This window comes from Fusarium subglutinans (assembly GCF_013396075.1).
Source record: "Fusarium subglutinans strain NRRL 66333 chromosome Unknown NRRL66333_c0000141, whole genome shotgun sequence".
Lineage (NCBI taxonomy): Eukaryota > Fungi > Ascomycota > Sordariomycetes > Hypocreales > Nectriaceae > Fusarium > Fusarium subglutinans.
The window spans coordinates 39,951-55,587 of record NW_023502204.1 but is presented as its reverse complement, the minus strand read 5'-3'; the positions used below and the strand labels follow the sequence as shown (position 1 = coordinate 55,587).

Genomic DNA, 15,637 nt, shown 5'->3' with positions numbered 1-15,637 from the left:
GTTCTAATCTGGCTGTGAATCCATTTCAAGGTTACCGTGTTCACCAAGAGATGCCCCGCGGCTTATCGGATCATCTACCTGGCTATCATGAATCATGCAGTCGTGTATTCGTTGACCCGGCAGACTATCTGTCAGCTGTCGAGCCTCATACTGTCCTGGCTTTGAGGAACAGACTGGGAGCTCGTCTCTTTCTCTGCCTGTTTCAGTCATAATTCCCTCATCCTGTTCATATTATTTTCCATGACGCCATCACTCCTTGCTATGCAAATTTGCTCCAGAAACACTCGCTTCTGCCTCGATACCATGACTATACATTGATGTTTTGAGCCTGATAAACCATCCGTTACCCACTCATTCTTTAAGCTAGGGTCTAGGCGAAGCAAACCATCAGTGAGAATTTACCCAGCTTCCACTAAACGCCTTTCTGTCCTTGGTCGTGTAGGCGTGCCCGTGCCCGTGCCTGTTGTAATATTCTGGTTTCGAGCAACCGCAGTGGATCGTCTGAATTCCTTGGGAATTATCCCAACCTCATGACATCTGCTCCAGATCGTTCATCTCGTTCATTCCTGGAATGTTCATCTCAACAATGTCATCAAGTTGTTCAGATGACCCGCAGGATCCTTCCCAGTCTTTGCCCAATGTCAGCCATCACCTCAAGTCTGTTATGATTGTGTTGGAGTCGCTGAGCGACTGTAACATACCGGACCCATCTTCCTCCAGTTCGTCGACAATTAGCCTGCGGAAGGGATTCAAGACATCTGTGAAACGGGTGAGCCTTTTGGTCAACGATACTGGATAAGATTGTAGAGAAAATGACCTACCGTCCTGCAATGAGAGGAGTTCCACATCTAGCTCGGGTTGTATATCCGCTGTTGTTGTCACCGTAGCTGCACACCCCTCAATTACCTTCAAGAACTTGTCTGCAATCTCCCGACTGATTTGAGCACGTCTGCGCACATGGTGGTCCCTGAGATACTGGAGACAAATAACACCGATTTGCTTCATCATCTGTCTGATTGAGACTTGATCATCCACGGTGACATCGCGGTCACTGGTAGCATCAGCATCAATCTTACCCAATTCGCAAACTAAAAAGTCATGTGTGCTCCGGCGCACTTGTTCTTCGGGGCTTGCGAGGAGAAATGGTACCCATCTTGGGATGAGGTCACGGCTGAATGTTTGGACCTCCTTGCAAAATTCCCTGTCTTGTTGGCGGAGATCCAATGCTGTTCTGAAGAGCTGAACAAAATACACCCCCTCGGTGTTTTGAAGGCTTTTCGCTTGCATAGATACGTGTTCAATCATGTCTTTGGCGTTGCTGAGCTGTTCTGTGCTTTCGAGGTACGTGATAGAAGCCTGCAGAAACGGATCCATGGCTTGGGTCGAAGTCTCACCACGAATGCATAGCTTCAAGGTCCCGAGTACTTTTTCATCCATACTGCTGTCTAGCTTTGTCAAGATTCTTATGATATTGTTGCATCCTGCGTGTTCTTGATCGAGGGTAAGGAGTTTTTCAACAAAAAGGCTGGTATAGGAACCGTTTGGACTGCTGTAAACAAGATCCACCTCCTCGAACGTCCAGCTGAAGGCCTCAGCTAGTTGTGATACACGCTCTGTCGGGTCTTCGACATATTCGGTTCCTATTTGCGGCCTCATCTGACTCATCAAGTGGCTGACTAGTCTGATAATCGATACATACGAGGTATGCTTTGTAGTATTGTTCCGCCTAATGACGCTTTGGAGCATTCTGGCCCAGTTCCCACTGAGTTCCTGGAGCGGATCAGCAGAAATGATTCTGATAGCGCTCGCTAGGAAGTTCGCGGCCAAGACATATCCGGTTTCCCGATGACCCATGGCAGCAAAATCTAGAACAGCTCCGAAGTACTCGTCCCAGGCTCTAATGTGAATATGAAAGAATTTCCAAAGGTGTTGGAATATCATCATTACGCCGTCAATAACGGAGCGTTGGGAAGCATCAGGTTCAGAGAGCGTCTCATCTCCGTCGGCATCATGAACCAACTTGTATCGAATCTCCGGATCGTAAACATTGGGCAAAGCTGTCGAGATCTTCGAGACTGCAACCTTGAAAAGGTTCTTGATCTTGCTCCGTACTAATTGATCTGGATTACGCTGCAAAAGCATGCGAAAAGCGCTCGGATGCTGATTGAAGTACTCATAGAAGGAAAAGGCACACCGCTCGCATGATGTGACTGCGTCTTCGATAGTCTCTTCGTATGAGAGAAAATCCGGAGCATCTTTAGTCCTTGCGACAACCTGATCTAGGTTACCAATGAGCGTTCGCATGGCAAGATCCTGAAGTCCATGCTCTTGACTACGCATAGCCATGAAGCTGTTGATACTCGAACTCTTTTCGCTTCTGCCAATGGATCTGCAGTGCTGTCGTGACTGACGAAACAGAACTTGAACAAGCTTGACATTGCTCGGGTCGTAAATACAATGGCGGCGGAGGATGTTTGTATTCTCGTCCGAGAGATGATCCGCAAGGTGGTCTGGCACGTCAACACGAAGGGGTGCTGGAATGGCAAGGACCGACATCTTTTCCTGTTCCGCGCGCAAGGATGAAGAACGCTGGTAAAACAGCATATAAGCGCTAAAGTTCTTGTCGTACAAAATGCCATTATTATCGTATATGGGACGTTGATCCGTACCTCCAAATGTGGAGTATTCCATTTGCGCAGGGTCCCATGGCGTTACTAAGTCATCGTTGAATTCCACCCACAAGGGCCGATTACTTGAGGTGGGACGCTCGCGAATGTATGAGTAGTAGTGTCCGGATTCAGCGGTGCCTGCGTGGACGAGCACACCCACTAGTTCGAAGATGTCCTCCTCGATATCGCTCTTTGGGTTACTGAGATGCTCAATGGTATATGGCCGCATATCAATTTGATCCGGAAAGGAGAAGTAATCATTGATCTTGCTTCTCTGCAAGGTACGCAGGTTGAAATCAAACCTTTTCAAATGGAATATGACATTGTCGGGAACATCTTTGAGACAGGCCCTATGAAACATTAGCTACCATGAGGAATCACGCCGGGAGGGAGGCCAATACCTTTTCACCGCGTCAACATGGCGGTCGCATGTTGAGCATTTGTACTTGTTATCTGGTTATTCGGTCAGCATCTCCTGTTTTCTTACTACAGAACTTTACGTACCTCCTTCCATGACCTCGCCATCCACATATGCCTGGAGGCTTTCTGCTAATGTCCCTTTGCCCTTGATATCACACTGAATTGCAGAAAATGGCTCGAGTCGCTCCGAGATATGTTCGCACTCTTTTGACTTGACTTGCTGCACAAGCTGACCACCATAGAATGATTTTATGACCCGCTTTTCATCGTGGCCAGAAAGCTGGGTCTCCCAGCGATCAAGTAGTAGATTGTAAAACTCGTCGACGTCCATCTGATTGTGAATGTCAATCAAAGCGTCGTCGTATGTTTTGATAGAATGGACGAAGTTTGACGGATCAACGAAGCGACGGTAGCTCTCCTGCATATGACCGAACAGTTTCTGGGTGTAGGACAGGAGTTGCTGGCTGTTTGCAGGATCGTTGATGCGGCAGCCGAGGATGAAACGCCTAAACGTAGTGTTCATGAAGAGTTGTGTCATCAAGGAATTAAGATAGCAAGTGTTGGACAAATTCAGCAGACCAGTATACCCACAGGGAGCCCGAAGAGCTCTGTGCCGGTCGAAATGGTAATTGAGATCGTAGATGTAGTGGTCATCTGGACCTGGTGTCAGCATTCGCACTTTTACTAGAACATAACACGTACCCTCTTCATCGTCGAAGAATGGAACTTGTTCCTCGAGAGCTTCCACAACCGCCACCGTCTTCTTCTGGTCATGTTTCACAAGAGTGAATAGCACATCTGAAAGTTTTGCTCGAGTCTCTTCGTTGAGGATCACTTTGGGCACAGGCTGCCCACTTCGCAGGTCTTTGGGAGGGTACAAGTGCTTCCAAACAAGTGACATTGCGAGGTTACTGAGCTAGGTCAGCATATATTCCGGGACTCAAAGATGCAGCATAATACCTAGGAAGGGTCTTGGACTGTGCGACTGAGTTATCTAGCTGTAGACAAATGTGCAACAGTGACGATAGACCTCTCGCGAGCGAATCATTTACACTTGGTGGCCCAATGGTCTAATGATCATGTGGTCAGCTGTCTTGCTCAATATCGTTCTGACGAAAGTGACTGAGCTTACCTCGGTTGTAGTATGGTCAAGAAGAAGCTGGCTAATTTGAGAGGCAAACTTCTCAATGTCCAACAACTCAGGCAACCGCGCGTTAATCTTCAGGACAAGAAAATGAACCAATCGAAAGAGTTCTTCGCACTGGCTGGGAAATACAGTCGTTTGTCTGACCATGGCGCTGGTGACCTTCCAGAAATACTCCACCATTGAGTACTCACGGGATCTAACTGAAGTGTCGCAGTCAGTCTCACTAATGAGAGTGGCAGTATTCATAACAGCAAAAAGTTCTTCAATTAGTTTCGCGGAAAGTGATCTCATACTCTGGCGGGAATCAATCAGTAGAAGGCGATGCAGGCCATGCTTGAAGTCAGGGTTTGTTTTGAGTTCAACCCAAAACTTGTCATCAAGCATGCTGAGCCGAAGACAGATCACAAGCGCTCCTGCTATAACCGGAGAAGGGACGTCACCCGGGCAGTCTATGGCATACGACAACATTTTCACCAACCTGTTCGGGTCAGGAAGAGGGAGCCCCTGTGGCGGTACTGAACCTCTGAGGTTGCCGACTCCTGTAACTTTGTTAGGCCGAATAACGTGTGCGTGATGAGTCAACATACTGTCAAGAAACTGCCGAAGGGCATGCAGCAAAGTAGACGCCAACTTTAGCCGCAGGAATACCGAAGCGCCATTGAAAATATCCTCATCCGAGATTGCCTGTACGATGAAGGATATTGGTGTCTTGAGAGCCTCAGGAAGGATTACCGGATCGGACCCAGAGCCAGTGGCGACATCATTGAGTTGACCGGTCAGTTGGCTAGGGAGGAGGGTCTCAGCATATTCGATCAACGCATGGACAGCGTAAAGAGATTTGAACGGCTGCCCCGAGGGAAAGATATCTTTAGATGACGTTGTTCCACTGCTAATCAACCTCATGAAGTGGCCATCTGTGGGCAGCTTGATGAGAAAGTAGTAAATCTGGAAAGGTCAGCCGAAGTTCCGATCGCCAATGTGTGTGGGTACTTGCCTCTTGTGCCAGTGCTTCATCCATGCTTAAATACTCCCACATTTCGTCGAAGTGTGCAGAAATCTCAATCTCTAGTGGTGAAGCGCCCGGCCTGACCCTGTTCGAGAGGGCGGGGCCACCCTCTTCACGTCTGACCAGTATAAGGCCATCATGCACGCATAAATCTTCTAAGGACCTGCATATATCTTGCTCACTCGGCAGGAATGGTCGGCCTCGGTAGTATATCCGATAGTTGTCGAACCCGGTCTCTTGCCGCAAACTAGCGAGGAGCGAGGCTGCCGTGTTCGCCCTCCCAATGACAAGTGGCTTGATGTCAGTCTGCTGGTCGCCATCGAAGGACTGATACTTCAGACCGGCAGGATCTCCTTGGACCTCGTGGGAGGCTTGTGGGATCAGTGTTCGTAGATCAGGTGCGGACAACGATGGCTTCGACTGGTGGGCCTCAAGAATATAGCGGAGAAACTTCAACGAACGGGTGAAAATCCTTTCTTGCTGCTGTAACTGCCGTTGTGTAATCGTTGTAACCACCACTTGGTCATCGCTGTTCGTGCTTTGGCTTGTATTTCTCAGCTCCTGTGCAGCACTTTTCAGCTGCTCTAGGCATCGACTAGCTAGCTTCAGATGGGCAGATTGTGCTCTCTGAGTTGAAATAGAGTTGAAAAATCGACTGTCGATATAGACATCAACTGCGAGAGTTCGTATGGCCCTGTCTACCAGAGTCTCATCTTCGGCCTCGAGAATGAGGCGCCACAATTGTTCAATACCACTAGTAGCAGCTACTTCTGGGTCATCGAGAGCAAGGTTGAAATTGTCGTTGAGGCGTGGGAGGATCTCAATTCTGAGAAATTCAAGCATACCCTCACAGAAGTATTCGGACGAAAGGGCTGGAAGATGGTAGGTCAGACAAGCTTGAAGGAAAGAATTACCATTTTTGTTCTTCCGACGGAGACTGTTCAAGATTTCCCAGCCCACCCGCCTATCGTCCGGTGAAAGGGACGTTGGCCCTACCAACATGTCCCATAGTTTGACACCAAGGTCCTCGGTGATTGACGGTGGCTCAAGCTGGATGAGGTTGGCAATGAATTCTCTCCGAGGTTGGTTGACAGAGCACGAGAGAACCGCAGGAATCCCTGCCGCCTGGCCAGCACCAATAGCATGTTCCAACTCTTCAATTACGAGTCTTGTCAAGCCATGGTGTTCTACTAGCCCGCGCATCTCTCGGCTCATTTCCCTTGATCGTAATGCGATGAATAAACACCAAAGGCTCCCCAGGGTTGTTGCAGACTTATTTGCAAGATCTTGAAGACAACCAAGGTAGAGCTGTTGCTGCCCTTCAGCATCTGGGCCGCACCTCAGGAGATCTATGAATTTCTGCATTACTGCTTGTTGGATGTCAGGATACATGACTTGCGATCCGGATGCGCAAACAGACGAATCCCTCAATAGACGCAGACATAAATTGTACGGTTGGACAGCGAGAAGACAGTCTTCCGAACATTTTTCTGCCATGTTCTTCATGACACCCTCCCAGAGCATTCGGATGGCGGGCGTAAATGCGTCTATGGGAAGAGTTTGGAACTTCTCACAGAGAAGCAAAAGCCCGTCGTCATCAAAAAGATGCGCGACTTGAATGACCATACGAGCCAGAGCGTCAGCGGTTCGAGGGTCTTGCCTGGAAGTAATGCCCTCCCAAAACCTATCGATATGCGTCCTTCGGTACCTTCTCGTCACAATGATGAAGCCAATGATGTTAGCACCCTCAACAATAATTTCAGGATGGCAGTTGGCGCCTAGTAGATAGTCGATGAATCCGGTCCGGATCAGGTATTCCGCAATGTGTTCGACATAATGGCTTCCATCATCGGCTTTGCTATCAAGATGCTTTTTCCAGAAGGCAATAAGTTCTTTGCACATTTGTGTCATGCCTTGAAATCGAAGTTGCATTTGGCTTGACTTGATTAGTTTGATCAAGAACTGAAAGCGGTGTTCATAGGAAATCGCTTCAGCAGTGTATCTGAGAGGCACCGCTGGAAACTCTGTGCGGTGCCGTTCCAACATGAGAATTGCAGCTGCGTGATCACCCTTGAGAGCTATGTTGATCATATTTGACAAAGCTTGAACTATCACAAGAACACTGTCTGCGACGAGATGCGTCGGACTTTTGTCAATCATGATGTCCAATCTTTCGTGTATCAGATCGAGCAAAGTGTGACCTATCAGAAGTTTCTGGTTGCTTTTGAAAGCAATTTCGGGAGTAACAAAGTTACAGGAACCCTCCATGATATCTGACGCGACTAAGCATATAGGTGCTAGGTCATTAGTCAACCGGGGATATGTAGGGATAACTTGGAATAATGCCTTTGTCAGCTGGAGAAGGCGACTTAGGCTCCCGCCTGGGCTGTCCTGGTATGCCTTGAGAAAGGCCATGGACAAGGCCCCGAAATGCTGATACTGATCATCGCTTAACAATAGCGGGTTGATGATTGAGTGGAGGTTCTGAAGATAGCATGGGCAGAAAAGTTCGACGGTCTGCTGTCCCCGGCCTCCCTGTTCTGCTATGAACTCTTTGATCGTATGAATATCCTGATTGACGAACCATGCTGACAACCTGGCGAAGTCTAAAAAGACGGCCTCGGTATGATGCCGTAACAAATCATCTGCTAGGAACGGAGGCCTGTGCAACGTTAGTCTCGGTACATAGGTGCATGCGTGGCGGGCTTACCTGTGGGCAGCCATAGCGGTAATAATGCGTGGGAAGGTCATCCAGAAAACATGGTTAAGACGACATGAATCGACTACCAATTGCTGATTGGCAGTAGCGATGTAATCGAGATACCGTCTAAGCCATTGTTGGAGTTTGTAGATGGCTCCTGCGTCGATCGACGATTCTACACTGTTAGCATGTAGACCCCCTAGGAAAAGCAGAAGGCGTCTTACGAGTTTCGATATAATTGCAGAGTCGCACCAACATTCCCTCCAGTGTCTCTGTTGGTTCCCTGAAAGGGAATTCATTGATGGGATCGATCATGACAGAATCATCATCGACAATTGAAACCCCAATGCTCTGGCGATCAGAAGCCATATCATCATCCGACTGCACCGTGATAACTTCAATAGGAGGACTTGCTGAATGCGAGAAGCTGGAACGTGGAGTGCCGAGGTTTTGGGGAGGCGGCACCATGGCGACTTCAGCATCCTCGACGCTCTCTTTGACTTGGTCCTTCAAGGCATCGTCCGTGGTCTCAGCCGCAACTGACTGGGCCACGTTCGGTGGAGGAGGTGGAGAGGAAGTTGAGTCGTTCTCGGGCGCGTTTCTCAGGTTAAGAGTAGCCATACTCGATGGCGGCTCTGTTAAAGGGTCGCAAACAGGAGATCCTGTATCTGAAGTCTTCGGCGCGACTGAGTCGGGTTGAGAGTAGGCAGTTGTCGAGCCAGGCCGAGGCAAGACAGGTTCAGTATCAAGAGTGGCGGAGCGAGAAGAGTCGTGGCCAGGATTCAGTGTGCTGTGAGAATTGGTGGGAGACCCAGAGAGCGAGGTTCGTTGGCGCTTGCGAGATGATATGTTGCTGTCATCAAAGGGATTCGGCCGGGTCGAGCTCGCTTCAGCGGAGGCAGCACGATCTGGGAGAGCGGGAGATCTCGAGGCTGGATCCATCGGAATCGTAGAAAGAGGCCAACGGGGACAAAGCGTGGAGGTGCAGAGACGTCACACCGTCGCGAAAGACGCCCCGGCGATAGCTGCACAAAATTAACATGTGGGTTTGATAGAAACTGTGAAATGTAGCGGGGCAAAGTAGCAAGAGTCCCAAGCTCGAAGATATAGAGGTTTCGAAGAGGTGATCAGAGCCAAAGCACAAGTGTGGGGGCAAGGGAAACGCAGACGAATGTGTGCGGATAAGAGATCCTGACGTTCAAGAACGGATGAAAGATGGTTGCCCAGAGGAATATAATGTTTACTCTTGGGACCTGGATTGTGATGCGGATAAGAAAACAGGTGGATGGATTGGATGGATAAGACCTTTTGAGATGGATCTGAGGATAGTACCTAGGCCACCTTAGTTCAGGCCGGGGGAGCATGGATTGGCAGTGCGCGCTCGCGGTTTGCTAGTGTGGATACCCCGCTATAACAGGAGCACTGGGGGTGCAGATAGTAGACCAGAGCAAGATGGGAAGGGAAACATTCGTTTGAAAAAGAGAAGAATAAGGTAGGGTTGTGTTTACTTGCCTTGTCAAGGAAACCAGTATGAGACGGTAAATTCTGATGCTGCTTTGCGGAATGAGAAGATTGTTGAAAAAAAGACAGCCTTCTGATCTTGCCAATGTGAGCGGGCAAGTATACAATGGAAGTTATGGAGGTTTCTAGGTAAGGTGAAGAGTACGAAGAACCTAGGAAGGGCGATAAGAGAACCTCACAGCCACTGGGTAAGGGATGAAAATGGTGCGCGCCGGAGCCTTGAAGCTTTCGGGGGTTTCTAATGGAGGGTCTCTCTGGTGCCGTCGAGCTAAGATGTATGCTGGGTTAGTAGGCAAAAGGTAAGGTAGGCAAGGTAGATCAAGATTACCCTGGTGCCCGGTTGCCTTGCAGTTGTTTTTGGCACTGACAGTTGTTCCGCACAAACTTGAGATCCTTTTAGTGGGGAGCTCACTTCCAGACAGCTTGGGCGTGATGTCAGCTGCTGTCGGAGGGCGGGGTAAAAAGGTGTGAGGATAGTGCGATTACATCAAGGAGATGTTCTCGATTGGCTCCACGGACGGTACTGTACCTAGTAGTTAGGTCAAGGTACTACTTAGGTTTGGCATTTACCTATAAGTACTATCCTTAGGTACATGCACTGCCGATTGATTCTCGAGGCCACAGTAGCATGGGAGTATATATATATATATATATGTAGGGGTAAAATATTAATTACCTAGTAGTAACTCAATCAGAGAAACGTAGCTACAGTGATTGCCAGCCAGGCCCTGCTAACACGCGAAGCGAAAAGTCAAAATAATGGAAGTGAAACTTTGTACGCGTAGGTAGGTACTCGAGGTCATTCACGCGAGAGTTGTCATGATAACGAGCGCGTCTTATTAGGTGGGGCATCAAACCCTCCATCCAACTTTCAATCATGAATAAATGACGGTAGAAGCAACTTACCTAAATCTGCGTCATTTATTACTTTGACTGAGGATTTGGGCATTATAATTCGGGAGAAGTAGGTAGGCGACTCAATACGGAGGTAGACCTCTTGTCTTCCAGGTCCAGATCAACTCCAATCTGTGCGGTTGTTTGCCGACAACAATTCATGATGCCAACCATGTTTGATTTGATCTGTGACCATGTTCGGCTGTCTGCCTTATTAGGCTGCCCCATTTTCGACGTCTGCACGTTTCCTGTCAATTGCATGCCTCACACACAGCAGTCACTTCTATTTCCCCCATTGCAAAGGAGTTTGAATAAGGGGTGTTTATGATTTCTTCTTTAATCCATGACCAGCACCTACGAACCGGCCCAAGTACCTTACCTAGACAAGCTGTAGTTAACTTCACGATACATCCACTTAACTGAATGTTGCCCAGGGGTTCTCGGGCCTTTCCCAGCGTTTGTCTGCCTTGGTTGTACAAGCCGTATCGTCTGTGTTAACCAACGTCATGGATTCCAATGAGGCAATCTAACGTCAACTCTTTGCAAGTCTGCTAAGTAATAGACTACTCACAGCTGTCAAAAGCATGCTTTAGCCAAAATCATGGCAATGATTGATCGCCATTCAGCTGGCCTTTTCAGAGTTTGTTCCTGCGGCCTATGACATATAACCCGGCGCTAAGAAGCAACTCCCCGTCAAAAATTCTGCCCCACATAATCGCCCTTCCATTTAATTGTGAATAGCTGCAGGGCTTTTTCGGGTCTCTCATGTCATTCTTGTGGCCGCGCCGCCCTTCGCTGAACATTCAATTACACTTAGTAGCTTAAGATTAGCGGTTTGATCGGAAGTCGCTTGTTGTTTCCAGCGTCTTACACGTCACTGAGCGTCATCATGTCCGCTCCCGCTTCCCAAGGCCCCCGTAAGAAGGTTGTGCATCAGCTTGACACTCCTTTCTCTACTGTCCCATGGTATGATAATCTCTCAGGTCTCCAGGCTGTTCATGTCTCACAAGAATAGGCCCTCGATATTGACAGAAGATCAAGACATCATTCTCGAATTGCTGTGCGAGTAAGTCAGCTTATAACTTGGCCGAGTCTTACACATATCTTTCCATGAAGGTCATAAAACAGGACGAAGACTTTCTAACACCCACAGCCTCTTGAGCCCCATTGGGCAGTATCGTCAGACACAAATCAAGCGATCCAAGGGGAAGCGTTCATCGCAAAAGGAGAAAGGGACCAAGAAGACAGCCCAGGCTTCAGAACAACCCCCCATGCCCCCAATGCCTGAGATAGAAGCTAGCATCGATGTCGGTCTTAACTCTATCACTCGAAATCTGCAGTTGTGTTCGCAACAAGAGACTGAATCAATGGGAGACGAACCCAACCGACAATATTCCATGGTCTTTGTAGCGCGGGGCGATCAAGCCTCACCATTCAACTGCCATTTCCCACAGATGATTGGGGCGGCATCTAGGAAGACCAGTTCCGAAAGGAAAACTCGCCTGGTAGGCTTATCTAAACTATGCTCTGAACGCTTGAGTTCTTGTCTTGGAGTGCCAAGAGTCTCATCCGTAGCTATTCGTATGGATGCCCCAGGAGCTGGAGCTTTGCAGGAGTTTGTTCTGAAGAAAGTCGAGCCAATAGAAGCCTCATGGCTAGATGTGTCTTCTGATGCACAATATCTTGCCCCAAAGATCAATACTATAGAAACAACAGTGGGACCCAAGCGAGCGCGTGTTGAATGAGGTAGACAGATAATCTAAGCAGGGGGTTATGCATGTATCCTATAGAAATCCGAATCATCTTATTAGCGTATCAGCTGTTTGTTGAACGGCATTGGTGGCTGCATAGTGAAGAGTCTCAAACGGCAGAACCATTCAGGGGTGCTGAAGTAAAGTACTTGTTCACAATGTGGTACAGGAAGGAGATATCTTTTGCGCATATTCTTCCTTTATCTTTGAATACCTACCTGAGACAGACACAGTTGCTATTCATGGCTGTGGAGTAGAGTGAGCAGTGTCAAGCAGGATACCCTCCCGCGATCCTCAATTGTCACCGCACACCCCCCTAATCTAGCACCAGGCGACTGTAAGGGTGCAGGCAACCCATGAGGGAGGTTTGCAAAAGGACATCGAGTCACATATAAAGCCGAGACAGTGAGTAGGTCCTCCTATTGTAGATGGAATTCATCCTCCAACGAGATCACAGGGCAGCGCCAAACCCTGCAGCTCCTGAGTGCATGAACATACATACCAGCCAGGGGAGCCCCATGACAGAATCGTTTGTACTCCTCCTAGGAGAGAGGTATAGTTCAAGCAACTGAGACCTTGTTGATAAATTTCTACTCAGTAGGGCAGCTACCTACTAGGTACTAAGGCAGTGGACTCTTGGCTTGGCTGCATTGCAATACCGCACTACCCCCTAAGGACGATGCTACAGCGACTTCACTCAACTACCACTCCTCTGTAATGCTACCTATAAGCAATCCTTCCAACTAAAATCATCCTAATAGGGAACTGTTTCCTTCATTCACCAAATCCCTCTGCTCATACCTAGCCACCCACTTGTGGCTGTTGCTGGGCTAGGTACTTCTATCGCTTTCTCCCTCCCTCCCCCACCCATCGCGCTCTTCTTTCCTCCTCCTCCTCCACCACGCACCAGAACTTTTGTTTTGATTTTCTTTTTCCCTTCCCCCCAGTATGAATTCATAAACCACGATATAGACTATCAAATGAGGTACTGATCAAGAGGTCTTGCCTTTTGTTTTCCTTCCTTCCTTCTTTCCCCCCCTCTGTTGGCCTCAGCCAGCAGAAGCTCAGCGCGTCCCTTCTCCAGATCAAAGGTAAGTCGCTTTTCCCTCCGAGTATTCCAGGGATCACATCACTGTCGTCTAGCATCCGTATGCTTCATGATACATGCATGTCAATGCTATGCTTCGGTGGGTTAATAGTGAATAGTTCAGAACTGTCGCGTGTCCAGTATAGCTACACCCAAATCTCCGCCACACAGTTGTTACTGATTACGTCTGCAATCTCAATACCAACGTGAGTCGTACTAACAAAGGCTTATAATACAAATGATTGCCTTATTTCTATTACCTCTTATTTGCTGACACTCTCTCGTTGTAGTGGCCTCTAAACCGCCCCCCACGCACACCTCTAGAGTCTTGTTGCTACGCCGGACACAGCAACCATGGGCGACAGAGGGTATCAAGACCCTAGCAAGGTATCCGATGCTAAGGCACTGCAAATGTTGTTCAAATCCAATACCGGGGCCAAGGGTCAAAGCAACATCCCCAAGAAACGAGCAGGTCAGTATTTAAGACTTTGACCCTCATCCAACTTAGTCTCGGGAACGCCCAAATCCTGAGTTGGAGAATCTTCACACCAATTGCAACAAACCGATTCGTTAACAGGTGGACTAACATATTGTTTCAAGGCCCATCGATGCAAGCTGCGCGCCCAGCACCTGTGCCCTCAAGCGGTTCTACTACTCCGTCAACAACAGCTCGGTGCTATCAGTCGACCCTTCTCCCTAACCCTCTTGATCGTAAACCCGGAGCTATTCTGGGCTCGTCAGTTTCTGATTTTCTTGGTCGAAGAGATGTAACTCCGAAGCTGTCTTCCAATCTTGTCCAGGGTCAAGACCATAAGGGCAAGGCCGAGGTTCCATCCACTCCATCCACTGTTCCTAAGGTACAGGCTGTGTCACCCAGTCCCACTCAAAAAGAAAATGAGAAGCCTATGGTCAAGCTTCCGCCTACTTTAGCCGTGATTCCGGAGGCTGCCAAGGAAGATCTCGACTCCATTCAGGGGCAGAGCGAGAAAGCTGGGGCTCATGCCACATCTATCAAGCTTCACACAGTTTCTAAGGCCCCTGGAAGAGTCAGCAGTCTTGATCTCCTCTGTGACTTTGTCACTGATTCAGGCCAAGCTTCTATCAAAGCTTCGACTGCAGGAACAGAAACTGGTCACTCAAAGATGCCAGTTAAGACTGTCAACCCTCCCGGTAAAGAGACGAAAAAGAAGAGTCTTTTGGAGCTATTCCAAAACCAAAAATCGGACGATGAATCGGACTTTGGCGTTTCTGATTGTCAAACGAAGAAGGTAGCTACACATGACTCCAAGAACGCCGAACCTTTGAAGTACACGCCCGACAAACTTCTGGAACTGAAGGCAAATGCAAGTGTGGGGGTTCTTCCCCCTAACTGCATAGTCAAGCGTCACAACAACAGCCAGAAAGCGGGCATTGCTGCCACATACAAATCGGCTGCCAGTTTCATTGCTCATAAGACTACCTCTGTATCTGGATCTCAGGCTGAGATGACTGAGTCTACTGTTCTTCGTCCCGATGCTCCGCAAACTTCACCCAAGCAGGCTAAGCTCGACTCTATTCAAGCTCCAACTGTGACCGCTGCCGAACCTGCACAGGTGGAAGATCTTATTGACTTAGAGGGAGGTCAAGTTGAGCTTAAGTCTGGGACTGCAAAGGAGGTACCTGGAATTGCCTCTGTCGATCATCAACGCTGGATGTCTGGCCATACCTATGATGATCTCGCTGATCTGCAAACTTCTTCGGAGCATACTAAGCTTGACTCCACTCAAGCTCCTACCGAGGCCAGATCCGAATCTATGCAGGCCAAAGATCCCGTTGCCATCAAGGAATCTCAAGGCCCAGAAGAGCCTCAAGCGCTTCGCCCTCAGGCACCTGGCTTTGTCCCCAGATTGCACCCGCCGCCAGTCACTTCCATGCCAGCCCAGCATGCGACTCCATCGCCAATTGAGTTGGGGTGTAATGAGGACTCGCAACATGTCTCGACACAGACACTTGCTCCTGATGCCCAATTCATGGTCACCGCGACGCCTGTTGCCACTTATGCCAATGGCTTCCGGATCACCGGCCCTGCCACCAGTCAAATCATGTCCAGGTCACCTATCAATGACATCTTCTCGACCGAGCTGCCCTTGCGCACTGCTGGCGACAATGGGGAGGTAGCTCGTGCCCCGAGAAAGCCCACTAAGGGCCTTGGTGCATCCATGTGGGCTAAGTAAGGGAGGCAAGGATATGGTGTGCACGGGTTTCGGATAGGGTTCTCGAAGGGCACAAGAACCGACGCTTCTCAACTGATACTAGAGCGTCTAATTCTATGTAGCCATGTAAATCAAGCCTATAGTTGGTTTTTGATACCAGAAGACCGTAGAAAAAAACACACATGAGTGTAAAACATATATTGGTCATCAATCCGTGAAGTACTCATGATTCTTAAATAGGTGGGAATC

At 48.7% G+C, this 15,637-nt stretch overlaps 3 protein-coding genes across 3 annotated transcripts; 2 read left to right on the top strand and 1 right to left on the bottom strand.

Annotated features, from left to right (window-relative positions):
• Positions 1-528: 528 nt before the first annotated feature.
• FSUBG_9316 (ubiquitin carboxyl-terminal hydrolase 34) lies at positions 529-8,885 on the bottom strand (the record flags this gene model as incomplete). Its single annotated transcript, XM_036687816.1, has 13 exons — positions 529-566; positions 702-758; positions 822-3,019; positions 3,071-3,122; positions 3,174-3,743; positions 3,792-4,000; positions 4,050-4,087; positions 4,222-4,432; positions 4,715-4,775; positions 4,824-5,102; positions 5,425-7,904; positions 7,953-8,118; positions 8,168-8,885. The coding sequence occupies 13 exons, from the start codon at positions 8,883-8,885 to the stop codon at positions 529-531; spliced, it is 7,077 nt and encodes a 2,358-aa protein (XP_036535181.1).
• Positions 8,886-11,247: 2,362 nt separating this feature from the next.
• FSUBG_9315 (rnase subunit pop3) lies at positions 11,248-12,103 on the top strand (the record flags this gene model as incomplete). Its single annotated transcript, XM_036687815.1, has 3 exons — positions 11,248-11,324; positions 11,374-11,424; positions 11,512-12,103. 3 exons carry the CDS (start codon positions 11,248-11,250, stop codon positions 12,101-12,103), a joined length of 720 nt encoding a protein of 239 aa, XP_036535180.1.
• Positions 12,104-13,550: 1,447 nt separating this feature from the next.
• On the top strand, positions 13,551-15,409 carry FSUBG_9314 (uncharacterized protein; the record flags this gene model as incomplete). Its single annotated transcript, XM_036687814.1, has 2 exons — positions 13,551-13,668; positions 13,797-15,409. The coding sequence occupies 2 exons, from the start codon at positions 13,551-13,553 to the stop codon at positions 15,407-15,409; spliced, it is 1,731 nt and encodes a 576-aa protein (XP_036535179.1).
• Positions 15,410-15,637: the final 228 nt, after the last annotated feature.